At 41.9% G+C, this 13,880-nt stretch overlaps 1 protein-coding gene across 2 annotated transcripts in view; it reads right to left on the bottom strand.

Moving 5' to 3' along the window:
* LOC124007736 (serine/threonine-protein kinase 4-like) overlaps positions 1 to 8,287 on the bottom strand; it is a 68,679-nt gene extending 60,392 nt beyond the window's left edge. The window contains exon 1 of one of the 2 annotated variants that reach the window (XM_046318467.1): positions 7,951 to 8,287. In XM_046318467.1, coding sequence (XP_046174423.1) covers positions 7,951 to 7,994 — 44 coding nt within the window. In that variant the 5' untranslated portion in view covers positions 7,995 to 8,287. The remainder of the gene's footprint in view (positions 1 to 7,950) is intronic. The other variant, XM_046318468.1, reaches the window with a different exon arrangement.
* Between the last annotated feature and the right edge of the window lie 5,593 nt (positions 8,288 to 13,880).

The following is a 13,880-nucleotide window of genomic DNA, read 5'->3' as shown; positions in this document are numbered from 1 at the left end:
TTTTCACACACTGTTGCTGGTATTTTGGCCCATTCCTCCATGCAGACCTCCTCTAGAGCAGTGAAGTTTTGGGGCTGTTGGGAAACACGGACTTTCAACTCCCTCCAAAGATTTCTATGGGGTTGAGATCTGGAGACTGGCTAGGCCACTCCAGGACCTTGAAATGCTTCTTACGAAGCCACTCCGTTGCCCGGGCGGTGTGTTTGGGATCATTGTCATGCTGAAAGACCCAGCCACGTTTCATCTTCAATGCCCTTGCTGATGGTAGGCTTTGTTACTTTGGTCCCAGCACTCTGCAGGTCATTCACTAGGTCCCCCCTGTGGTTCTGGGATTTTTGCTCACCGTTCTTGTGATCATTTTGACCCCACGGGGCGAGATCTTGGGTGGAGCCCCAGATCGAGGGAGATTATCAATGGTCTTGTATGTCTTCCATTTCCTAATAATTGCTCCCACAGTTGATTTCTTCAAACCAGGCTGCTTACCTATTGCAGATTCCGTCTTCCCAGCCTGGTGCAAGTCTACAATTTTTTTCTGGTGTCCTTTGACAGCTCTTTGGTCTTGGCCATAGTGGAGTTTGGAGTGTGACTCTTTGAGGTTGTGGACAGGTGTCTTTTATACTGATAACAAGTTCCAACATGTGCCATTGATACAGGTAACGAGTGGAGGACAGAGGAGTCTCTTAACCTGTTAAGCCTAACCCTGTTTACTGCCCCTTCTGGAGGAATTGGGTACCCATATAAAACAGGATAATTTTTTGTCAAAAGTTGCTAATATATGCATATAAAAAATATTATCGAATAGAAAACACTCTAAAGCTTCTAAAACCGTTTAAATTTTGTCTATGTAAAGCAGAAGTGTCAGGGCATGCATTCTCCCAAAGTCTCTCGTCATGGAAAACGTTGGCCCAACTTTGACGTCATCGTATACGCCTTCCCAAACAACTACCGCTCTGGGAACAGTCTGTACGTGTTCAGCGCGAAGCCTGCTTTCAATGGGGCTTCTCATTGTGAGAATCGCGCGCTCGAAAGGTCTCGGTCACTCGAAAAAGAAGTGTACGATTAGGCGCGCTCTGCTCCGGTGAAGTCTTTTCTTCAGGATCGATTAAAAGACGTGTGTGTTACGCTTCGTCCTCACAATTGCTGTACACCTTTATAACATGTTAAAGCTTAATTATGAACATAGTTTGACAAGTTTACTCGACATATAATATATATTTTCGACGTTTTGGTGCGCATCCACTTGAATTTTGCCTACATTTCGAAAGAATTTTGCATACATTTGGAAAGAAATGTGGCTATTTTGAGAAACCGAAAGACGCAGACTTGAAAACTAAACGCTGTTTTGGTAAGTATAATCCCTTCCAGGTCTTTTGATAGAAGAACAGCAAAGGTAAGGGAATATTTATGTGTTAATTTTGGGTTTCTGTCGACTCCAAGATAGAGGAGGCATAATGATACATTTGGAGTGCCGACTCCTAGTATAGCCTAGTGAACGCAACCTGTAACGTTAAAAATAAATGTAACACAGCGATTGCATTTAGAAGAAGTGTATCTTCCTATACATATGTAAAACATGCATATTTAGTCAAAGTTTATGATGTGTATTCCTTGTTAGCTGACGTTATCTGCCGGAGCTATTTCATTTCTCCTGACATTTTAGTAGCATTTTTTGAACGATGCGTCATTGTAAACAGAGATTTATGGATATATATTGCAGATTATTGTAAAAAAATGAATGTACTGTGTAACATGTTATATTACTGTCATTTGATGAATATTTCAAAAGGTTAGTGAAATGATTTTTTTTTAATCCTGCGTTTGTTGATTGCATATTTTTTCCTACTTGGCTATGCTAATGAGCTATGTCTGCGGTGGTGGTATGACATAAATATGTGCTATGTTTTCGCCGTAAAACATTTTAGAAATCTGACTTGTTGCCTGTATTCACAACGAGTGTAGCTTTAATTCAATACCCTGCATGTGTATTTTAATGAACGTTTGAGTTTTAACTAATACTATTAGCATTTAGCGTAGCGCATTTGCATTTCCAGAGCTCTAGATGGGACGCCTGCGTGCCAGGTAGGACAAGAGGTTAAAGAAGAAGGTACAGGTCTGTGAGAGCCAGAAATCTTGCTTGTTTGTAGGTGGCCAAATACTTATTTTCCACCATAATTTGCAAATAAATTCATTAAAAATCTTACAATGTGATTTTCTGGATTTTTTTCTCATTTTGTCTGTCATAGTTTAAGTGTACCTATGATGAAAGTTTCAGGCCTCTCTCATCTTTTTAAGTGGGAGAACTTGCACAATTGGTGGCTGACCAAATACTTTTTTGCCCCACTGTATATATAAAGTCTGATTTGATAGAGCCGTCAGACTGAGCAGCAGCAGGCCCGTAATCACCATTCAAACAGCACTTTAGTGCATTTTGCCAGCAGCTCTTCGCAAGCACAGCGCTGTTTATGACTTCAAGCCTATCAGCCTAATGGCTGGTGTAACCAACGTGAAATGGCTAGCTAGTTAGCTGGGTGTGCGCTAATACCTTTTCAAACGTCACTCGCGTTTAGATTTAGAGTAGTTATTCCCCTTGCGCTGCAAGGGCCGTGGATTTTGTGGAGCGATTGGTAACGCTGCTTCGAGTGGGGCTGTTGTTGATGTGTTCCTGGTTCGAGCCCAGGTAGGGGCGAGGAGAGGGACAGAAGCTATACTGTTACACTGGCAATACTATAGTGTCTACAAGAACATCCAATAGTCAAAGGTATATGAAATACAAATGGTAGAGAGAGAAATAGTACTATCAATACACTGCTAAAAGGGACACTAAAATAACACATCCGAGATCTGAATGAATGAAATATTCTTATTAAATACTTTTTTCTTTACATAGTTGAATGTGCTGACAACAAAATCACACAAAAATTATCAATGGAAATCAAATTTATCAACCCATGGAGGTCTGGATTTGGAGTCACACTCAAAATTAAACTATAGGCTGATCCAACTTTGATGTAATGTCCTTAAAACAAGTCAAAACGAGGCTCAGTAGTGTGTGTGGCCTCCACGTGCCTGTATGACCTGACTAACAACCCCTGGGCATGCTCCTGATGAGGTGGCGGATGGTCTCTTGAGGGATCTCCTCCCAGACCTGGACATGATGTCCCAGATGTGATCAATTGGATTCAGGTCTGGGGAACGGACAGGCCAGTCCATAGCATCAATGCCTTCCTCTTGCAGGAACTGCTGACACACTCCAGCCACATGAGGTCTAGCATTGTCTTGCATTAGGAAGAACCCAGGGCCAACCGCACCAGCATATGGTCTCACAAGGGGTCTGAGGATCTCATCTCGGTACCTAATGGCAGTCAGGCTACCTCTGGCGAGCACATGGAGGGCTGTGCGGCCCCCCAAAGAAATGCCACCCCACACCATGACTGATCCACCGCCAAATTCTGGAGGATGTTGCAGGCAGCAGAACGTTCTCCACGACATCTCCAGACTCTGTCACGTGCTCAGTGTGAACCTGCTATCATCTGTGAAGAGCCAGTGGCGAATTTGCCAATCTTGGTGTTCTCTGGCAAATGCCAAACGTCCTGCACAGTGTTGGGCTGTAAGCACAAACCCCACCTGTGGACGTCGGGCCCTCATACCACCCTCATGGAGTCTGTTTCTGACCGTTTGAGCAGACACATGCACATTTGTGTCCTGCTGGAGGTCATTTTGCAGGGCTCTGGCAGTGCTCCTCCTGCTCCTCCTTGCACAAAGGTGGAGGTCCTGCTGCTGGGTTGTTGCCCTCCTACGGCCTCCTCCACGTCTCCTGATGTACTGGCCTATCTCCTGGTAGCGCCTCCATGCTCTGGACACTATGCTGACAGACACAGCAAACCGTCTTGCCACAGCTCGCATTGATGTTCCATCCTGGATGAGCTGCACTACCTGAGCTACTTGTGTGGGTTGTAGACTCCGCCTCATGCTACCACTAGAGTGAAAGCACCGCCAGCATTCAAAAGTGACCAAAACATCAGCCAGGAAACATAGGAACTGAGAAGTGGTCTGTGGTTACCACCTGCAGGACCACTCCTTTATTGGGGGTGTCTTGCTAATTGCCTATAATTTCCACCTGTTGTCTAATCCACTTGCACAACAGCATGTGTAATGTATTGTCAATCAGTGTTGCTTCCTAAGTGGACAGTTTGATTTCACAGAAGTGTGATTGACTTGGAGTTACATTGTGTTGTTTAAGTGTACTATATTAACTACCTAAAAACCTCTTACCTTGGAATATTGAAGTCTCATGTTAAAAGGAACCACCAACTTTCGTATGTTCTGAGCAAGGAACTTAAACGTTAGCTTTTTTACATGGCACATATTTTACATGGCACACGTTTTTACATGGCAAATACATGGCACATATTGCATATTGCAACATATTCCTTTCTTCAACACTTTTTTGCATTATTTCAACCAAATTGCAATGTATTTGAGGCTAAATTCATTTTATTTATGTATTAATTTAAGTTAAAATAAGTGTTCATTCAGTACTGTTGTAATTGTCATTATTACAAATAAATAAATAGGCCGATTAATCGGAATCGGCTTTTTTGGTCCTCCAATAATCGGTATCGGCGTTGAAAAATCATAATCGGTCGACCTCTACTCTGGAGAGACCTGAAAATAGCTGTGCAGCAAAGCTCCCCATCCAACCTGACAGAGCTTGAGAGTTTCTGCAGAGACGAGTGGGAGAAACTCCCCAGATACATTTATGCCAAGCTTGTAGCGTCATACCCAAGAAGACTCGAGGCTGTAATCAACAGGACAGCAACATCAGAATCCATTACCTTGCAAAGAAGAACAGAGGAGTATTGGCGCCAGAGGAGACGGCTGCTGTTTTACGATGCCCTAACCACCAATTGTGCTACTGTGTGTGTGTTTTTGAGTTATTTGTAACTTATTTTGTACATAATGTTTCTGCCACCATGTTTTATGACCGAAAAGAGCCTCTAGATATCAGGACAGCGATTACTCATCCCATACTGGAGGAATACTTTTCTTTTAACGAGTCTGACGGGTGGCGGTATATGTACCCGCAAAACACCAGTCTCACTGTCAACAGTGAAGAGGTGACTCTGGGATGCTGGTGTAACTGATGTGAAACGGCTAGATTAGTTAGTGGTGCACGCTCAATAGCGTTTCAATCGGTGACGTCACTTGCTCTGAGACCTTGAAGTAGTAGTTCCCCTTGCTCCGCAAGGGCCACGGCTTTTGTGAGGCGATGGGTAACGATGCTTCGAGGGTGACTGTTGTTGATGTGTACAGAGGGCCCTGGTTCGCGCCCGGGTATGGGCGAGGGGACGGTCTAAAGTTATACTGTTACACTGGCCTTCTAGGCAGCATTGCAAAGAAAAAAACATATCTCAGACTGGCTAATAAAAATAAAAGATTAAGATGGGCAAAAGAACAGACACTGGACAGAGAAACTCTGCCTTGAAGGGCAGCATCCCGGAGTCACTTCTTTACTGTTGACATTGAGATTGGTGTTTTGCGGGTACTATTTAATGAAGCTGGCAGTTGAGGACTTGTGAGGTGTCTGTTTCTCAAACTAGACAGTCTACTGTACTTGTCCTCTTGCTCATTTGTGCACCGGGGCCTCCCACTCCTCTTTCTATTATGGTTAGAGACAGTTTGCGCTGTTCTGTGAAGGGAGTAGTACACAGCATTGTACAAGATATTCAGTTTCTTGACAATTTCTCACATGGAATAGCCTTCATTTCTCAGAACAAGAATAGACTGACGAGTTTTAGAAGAAAGTTATTTGTTTCTGGCCATTTTGAACCTGTAATCAAACCCACAAATGCTGATGTTCCAGATCCTCAACTTGTCTAAAGAAGGTCAGTTCTATTGGTTCTTTATTCAGGACAACAGTTTCCAGCTGTGCTAACAATTGCAAAAGGGTTTTCTAATGATCAATTAGCCTTTTAAAAATATAAACTTGGATTAGCTAACACAACATGCCATTGGAACACAGGAGTGATCGTTGCTGATAAAGTGCCTCTGTACGCCTATGTAGATATTCCATCAAAAATAAAAAAATCTGCCGTTTCCAGCTACAATGGTCATTTACAACATTTACGATGTCTACACTGTATTTCTGATCAATTTTAGCGGACAAAACATGTGCTTTTCTTTCAAAAACAAGAACATTTCTAAGTGACCCCAAACATTTGAACGGTAGTGTACATATGAGATGAGTAATGTAAGATATTAAAGTGACTAGTGATCTATATATTAAGTGGCCAATGATTCGAGTCAGTATATAGGCAGCAGCCTCTCTGTGTCAGTAACGGCCTTGAAATATACACTGTTTTTCAGTCTCTCGGTCCCATCTTTTGACCTCGCCTTCTGGATGGTAAGCGGGGTGAACAGGCAGTGGCTCGGATCGTTGTCCTTGATGATCTTTTTGGCCTTCTTGTGACATCAGATGCTGTAGGTGTCCTGGAGGACAGGTAGTTTGCCCCCAGTGATTCGTTGTGCAGACTGCACCACCCTCTGGAGAGCCTTGCAGTACAGGATGCTCTCAATTGTGATTCTAACATCTACCAACACAGGGGCGTGAATACTTATATATATATTTTTTTATTTTATTTAACTAGGCAAGTCAGTTAGAACACATTTTTAATTACAATGACGGCCTACCCCGGCCAATTGTGTGTAGCCCCATCCCAATCACGACCGGATGTAATAGGGCCTGGATTCGAACCAGGGACTCTAGTGACACCTCTTTCACTGAGATACAGTGCCTTAAGACTGCTGCGCCACTCAGGAGCCCCATATATAAATTACATTTCTGTATTTAATTTTCAGTAAATTTGCTAACATTTGTTTTTACTTTGTCATTATTGGGTAATGTGTGTAGATGGGTGAGAGAAAAAAATCGATTTAATCAATTTTGAATTCAGGCTGTAACGCAAATTTATTTTGGAATAAGTCAAGGGGTATGAATACTTTCTGAAGGCACTGTATATCGTCAGTTATGTGTCCAATAATGTTGGCCTATGTTGTTGTGTCCTTTGTCACTCCTGCTACATTACAGCAGTGATCCACTAAATGGATAGGCAAGCTAATGTCGCCCTCATGTCGGTACTAGCAAGAACGCTATGTAGTGTTAAGTATCAACAGTCAATCTAGTAGGTACTGGAAACTGGTCCTTCTGTAGCTCAGTTGGTAGAGCATGGCGCTTGTAACGCCAGGGTAGTGGGTATCAACGTAGAATGTCACATGACTGTAAGTCGCTTTGGATAAAAGCGTCTGCTAAAATGGCATATATTTAACTATAGTGAGCTTCCATTGGTCAATAGCAACGCGATGTCGCGGTGAACAACGTTGGTCCTCTCTTTCGCCCATGCTTGCATCGCCCAATGGTTTCCGCCCACGCCCCTTCTTTAAATTGAATCGGACTCCGTGGTTTCATAGCCCCCAGCGTGCCAAATCAAATGCTAGATGCTTTTCTGCTGTTAGGTTAGTCGCTTGTCAACATTGTATAGGCATTAGCTAGCTTATGTACAGTAGGTAGTTAACACCATGTTCAGTTGACAGTAGGCATCAGGGAAAAGCAACTGTTGACCCAACCATAGGTGCGGAATGATAGGAGTTGGCAAGACGACACAATCAGATCTGGAGCCAGGCAATTTTGTGCCATTTCAAACTATCTTCCTACAAATATATCTATGTGGTGCAATAACAGGTATGTTACACTAGCAGTGACAGCTAACTACCAAGCATGTAGACAGTTAGTTGATAACGTTGGAGCTTGGTAGTGTCTCTCCGCTGTAAAATGCTAGCTAGCTATGTTTCCCTTAGCTAGCTTATATTAACCCAAACACGATCAGGCTAATATTCAAACTGGAGAAACAAACTTTCTGCAGCCAATTTAACTAGGTTGTACGGATTCATTACCTGCGTGGGTGTGTCCTCATTTGTACTTTGTCCTTGTTCTCCATTGTTTTCTTCAAGATAGTTCACTTCTGTAAAGCTAGCCAGCGGCTCTTGCTGCGATGATACGCTTTTCTGAATGTTTTACAGTTGCTTCTCATTCGTGTTTCATTGTGTAAAGCCAAGTTTCTAAAATCTGAATTTTTCCTTAAACTACTGGAATCTCATTCGTTGCTCCATCCTCCTCTGACTAGGCTGCTTTTGACTTTTTTGACAATTTGTAGCCAAGTGTCTTGACATTCAGTTAAAACCAGGAAGAGCGTTTTGAGACTGGGCGCGGAATGAGGGGGGCCAAAGAGAATAGCCTACCACAGCATGAATCATAATACCCATAAAACCCAACGTTCAAACACGGAAATGGTTATAATCGTTTTTCCACCATTCATTTTATCCCGGCATTGTAGATTTTAGAAACACTTCAAATAAGTTTTTCGCGTATGCTTACGTTTTAATAACCATGTAAATGTCTATCGTTAAAGGTGACGTTTATCAATATATTCGCCTGTATTTAGCCCCCCAAAAATGAAAAGCTAATTTGCTGCTAATGTGGCTATCATACAGAACTACAAATGCCTGTCTCAAGCGTCATGTCACTCATCAAGGTCATGATAATCTGGATGTGTCTGCCGAATATAGGCAAAAAGTAAGAATCTCTGGATTAACTATCTAATGTTAGCTAAATTGGCTAAAGTTATTTAAATGGACAATTATGTGAATTACATTTCTTATATAACTAGCTAACATTAGCTTTCTATTTGTCTAGCCATTTAAATTAATAAGAAATTAATAAAAACAAGTTACGTTTTATTTGGCTTTTATAAACCACCAGTCTTACTTGCTAGGTAACTAGGGCTACGTGTTCTTGATGGCTAGGTGTATTTTAGTCTGTTTTTTTAGATTTCAGGGATTGATTTTTATTGATTTTATTTAACCTTTTATTTAACTAGGCAAGTCAGTTAAGAACACATTCTTATTTACGATGACGGTCTAACCTGGGCGACGCTGGGCCAAAAGTGCGCTGCCCTATGGGATTCCAAATTACGGCCGGTTGTGATACAGCCTGAAATCAAACCAGTGTCAGTAGTGACGCCTCGAGCACTGAGATGCAGCGCCAGACAGCTGCACCACTCGGGACAATTGATACGTTTGCTGTTACCCTCTGGACAGCAGATCATTAGCCTTCACTTGTAACTATACTATACTATGTAAACTGATTTAGTCCTACATGGTATGGTGGGTTGTAAAATTGGTATTCACACTTGTTATTGATGCCTAATTGCAAACCTTATTTGAACATTCTCTATTCCAGAACCAATGGGTGTGCCTGAGTCTTATCACCTTTCAACTAGGTTAGCTGTTTCAACCTGGAACACTATTCTCCTGCTTTGGTCAGTTGTCATTGCAGGAAGTCCTGAAGAGCATGAGTGTGTGTTAAACGTTTTGTTCCAGCCCAGCTCTAACACCTGACTTAAACAATCAACCTGCCGAATTACGACAATAGGCTATGATTACAAGCTTATACACACTCATCCCAAGGGTCCCATTATATATACACACTCAAGTCTCCAATGGTCCCAGTACTGGTTGATGTGAAGGCCTAGGTGACCACACACAAACGGATCTACAGCTGGGATAAGATTATTCTATCATTCACACACTGTAGACAGTGTAAAACACAATTTCAACAATGCTTAAGTTGTATTGTCTATGGCTCAATTTGTGGAAATGCTGTCATAACTCATCGTCTTTAATGTTGTGATTTACAGACATGATTTGAACACCGCAACTGAGATGGACTGATGTTGACGGACACACGCTGAGACCACGAGTATGACTGGACATGGGATGGATATTTGTGAAGACCTAAAAGGGGTGCAAAAGCACACCAACTTATTTTTTATTCCATGGCCAACCATCTCGGGCTGAAAGCCTCAACCTCACAGGTTAGGGTATATATTCCATGTCAGACTTTTCAATGCCACCCTGAAGGTTGCCAGGCAAGCTGTTTCTTGTACATACATTCAATTGTAAAATGCACAAACATTTTAGTAAAATGAGTATTCTTGAGTGAATAACATAAAATCCCACTTTTGTATATGTCCAATAGGTTATGAAAAGCATCAACAATTTAACATGACCTTATGGTGAGTGACCTTTAATGAAGTGAGATGACTGCATTATTATTTACAATCAAGTTCTCTCTGTACACATACAATTGCTTGAAAAATCAACCCCAATATGAATGAAGAAAAGATCCATGGAAGGGTGATCCAAAGGGGGTTGGTTGTATCTACACAAACATATATTTGGCTTTCTATTCGTGCATATCTATTCCGCGCTCTTAAACTGAGCTCATCTCCCCCATGGTTCTTAACTTAAATAGATAAAGTTTTGACCAATTCAAATCCAGGGTGAAACTCCCCATAAAAGAGTCTTTATCAACAGGATCATATTGCCCTCTCAGGTTAGAATAATGTTTAAACAAGAGTAAAACTGGGTTAAATGAGACCTATTCTTAGTTTGAAGAACAGCACTTCATGTAAGTCCATCTCTCGTGAAGTATTAGCTGCATTATCTGCTATATGGAAACTATTCCACAATGGGTGGTACCACATACACTGAACAAAAATATAAACACAACATGTGTTGGTCCCATGTTTCATGAGCTGAAATAAAAGATCTCATAAATTGTCCATGCGCAGAAAGCTTATTTCTCTCAAATGTTGTGCACAGCATTTCTCCTTTGCCAAGATTATCTGACTGATTTCCTCACATGAACTGTAACTCGGTAAAATCTTTGAAATGGTTGCGTTTATATTTTTGTTCAGTATAGTTCTGCAGTAGACTTGTCATGCTATAAAAACATCTGTTGCCAGTCAACATGCATGAGAACCTGTCTGCCTGTCATCTGATCATGCAGGTAACATCAGTGGCTCAGTCCTATGTTGTGAACAGGAAAGGATAATAACGATTATAAAAATCATGTACAGAAACACAGAGATGGGGGGGGGGGAAGCAGAGGTACATTTTTAAAAGCATGAGTAAAACACTTTACAAGCTTTGTCCCACTCTCAAAATAATATCACCCAGGAATGCAGTGGGTACATACAATAGCTCTCCTTTTCTTTGTAACAACAGCTCTGTGTTCTGGGCCAGACTGGGGAGTTTCTCTGGACTCCACAGGTATATCGTGGGAGAGTCATTGGTTGGCAACACCCTTTGTGTCCGGGGGAACAGATGCAGCTGGTTGCAGGTTAGCGGTGGGTACAGGGGGTCTTGATCTGATCCGCACTCTGGGAGCAGCCCCCCTCAGCTGGAGGCAAACAGATAGGGATCAAGTCTCTTTACTAAAACTTTACTAGTTTCACTAAAACTTTACTAGTTTTAGTGAGTGAGAATTATCACAGTATTAGTAAGTGACACTTGTTTTGTTATTCTACTACAATAACAGCCGGTGTCTTCTACATGGGCCAGACAGGGTGGTCTGGCTGAGTGGCTCGTGACTGGTTCCCAGCTGGAGAAGCTTTGTGACGGACCACCGCTGTGGCATAAATACTTGGTGTAGGACCACATTACCATCAGAGATTTACACGTTTATAAATTATTCATTAACCATTACTAATTATAAACCCCTTGTAAATAGACCCTTATTGTAACATGCCATTTTGCACAAAAAGCTATCAAAATATTACAGTTATAATAGTTGATAGCAGGAGAGTGCAGTAAGAGAAGTAGCGGTGCGTGGGTAAAATCACAGGGGAAGCCAAGTCAGGGAAAAAACTCCATATTACAACCTGTGTGTTGTGTTAATAGTGTTGTTTGCTCTATAACTTGTTAGGCCTTTATATCACAGTTGCAAGGCATATTAACTAAGGCCGAGACAAGAAAGACTGGCAGAATAAATTCAACCACACCTTTGTTTCATCACAAAAGTCCACAAAGCATATTGTATGTAACAAACAGTTACATGACATTTTCGGACTAATTAACAACTACTGATTTAGAACCACAGAGAGTTTCCGCAACTTGCAAAGACAGTACCATTTCAACTTTAACACTTCAATATTATCAAATCACCTATGCTTAGTCTAATACAGTGACAACTAAAAGATACCAAAAACAATTTAGTCCTATCAACATAAGATAAATATGATGTGGCTGTTCATGGTTCTGATTTCTCTCTGTGTGTGTGGCGGTGCAAGTAGAAAAAACATTGACTCACCTTACTTGCCATCTTCCTCTATTTCATGTTGATGAAACGGTCTATGACTATCATGTAGTACACACATTTTTTGTTGTCCTAGGCTACCTGGCTAAAATGCTTGCCCGCTTGCCTAACTTCCTTTCATGGGCAACGTTAGCTAGTTAACAGCCTTCTACATCTAGCTACATATTGAACTTCCATCCTCTCAGGCCAGGGGCACAATGTATGAATTTATGGTTGGATCAGAATCGTCGTCATAATCATTGGCCAGTACGGAGAATTAAGCAAAACCACGTCCAAATCCTTGTCTCCATCCATGGCTAATTTAGGAAAGGGACAGTTTTACCTAGCTAGCCACTGGTGGACAACAAGACAAGGAGATGCAAGAATTCAAGTAGTCAGTGTCAGTGACGTATTGCTCTTGATTTGATTGGAGTGAAGCCATATCCAAAATGGCTTCCCTTGACACTTTTTTGTTGTTCAGCCAGGACCATTCACAGTTTAGCTCACTTAGTTTAGCTCAACGCTGATTGTCATACTTTTTTTTAATCAAGGGAGGCCAAATGCCCGCTGGCTTCCCTTGCATTCAATGCTACTTGCAGCAACAACGTCATACTCTTTTTTTACCAATACGGTATCAGATAGATGGCCTACACATAATGAGACAGAAGTCTGGCTTCCCTTGGCATCCATGAATACACGCCACTAAGGAAGAGTAACCCACCTTCCATTAGCTCTTGGTAAAGTTCTTCTTGATCTGGGCACTGACAGACTCATGGATGTTCTTATCATGGGCTGTGTCTCCAGGGCACTGTAAATCCCAGTCAGGATGGGAAGGAAGAAGATATGACCGTCTTGTGGTAGTTAGATGTGCATTCTGCCACCTACTTTGCGGGAGGATAACAAGGATCCCAAAAAGGAAAATATTTTGGTAAAAATAAATATAATATTAAATAAACAAAATCAACCTGCTTTTCTGTAAAAACCTCATTCGAATCAGGTCTCAACACAGGCTCAGAAACCTCCTGTGAGGACGGGACATTTCCTAGCAACAACAGTCCTTGTAGTGCTTCTGCTGGTTGCAGATATAATGATATCCAGCTTCTTGAACTTCTTAGACACTTGTGCTGTGCAATTAGTAACTGTGGCTATAAATGCCACAAAATCCACCTTCTTCACAATGAGTGTATCCAGATCACCCGATTGACTTGAAACACTAGCAACGGGTTGCAATGCATCCACCGCCATATCTTCAACAATGTTGCCTCTTGCCCCTTTGACTCTCTTCACCAGCCTCCACATAGGAGATCCGCTGTGCAACCCTGACCCTTGACACCTCAACCTCCTTCGCCCTAATAGGACACTCAAGGAAGTCCGGAGTATGATCCCCACCACAAATGCAACATTTTCCATTCACAGATTCAATATCATACTTCTCCTGTCTGCAAACATTTGATACGTGACCATATCCTTTACAATTTCCACATTGTAATGGTTTGGACACAAATGCTCTGACCGCATACCTCACATATCCAGTCTCCTCAAAGAACAACAATATCAACAGGCTTTTCTCCTTCCTTCCATTCACCATACAGGTCAAGTGAAGTGCACTGACCACTCCTGAGATTTTCTGACTAAGGTACTCATCATCTGTATCCAACGAGACTCCAGCTATAACTCCTTTGGTAGG

Source organism: Oncorhynchus gorbuscha, linkage group LG21, assembly GCF_021184085.1.
Source record: "Oncorhynchus gorbuscha isolate QuinsamMale2020 ecotype Even-year linkage group LG21, OgorEven_v1.0, whole genome shotgun sequence".
NCBI lineage: Eukaryota > Metazoa > Chordata > Actinopteri > Salmoniformes > Salmonidae > Oncorhynchus > Oncorhynchus gorbuscha.
Note: the sequence above shows the minus strand (reverse complement) of the source record. Positions and strands in the feature narration are given on the sequence as shown.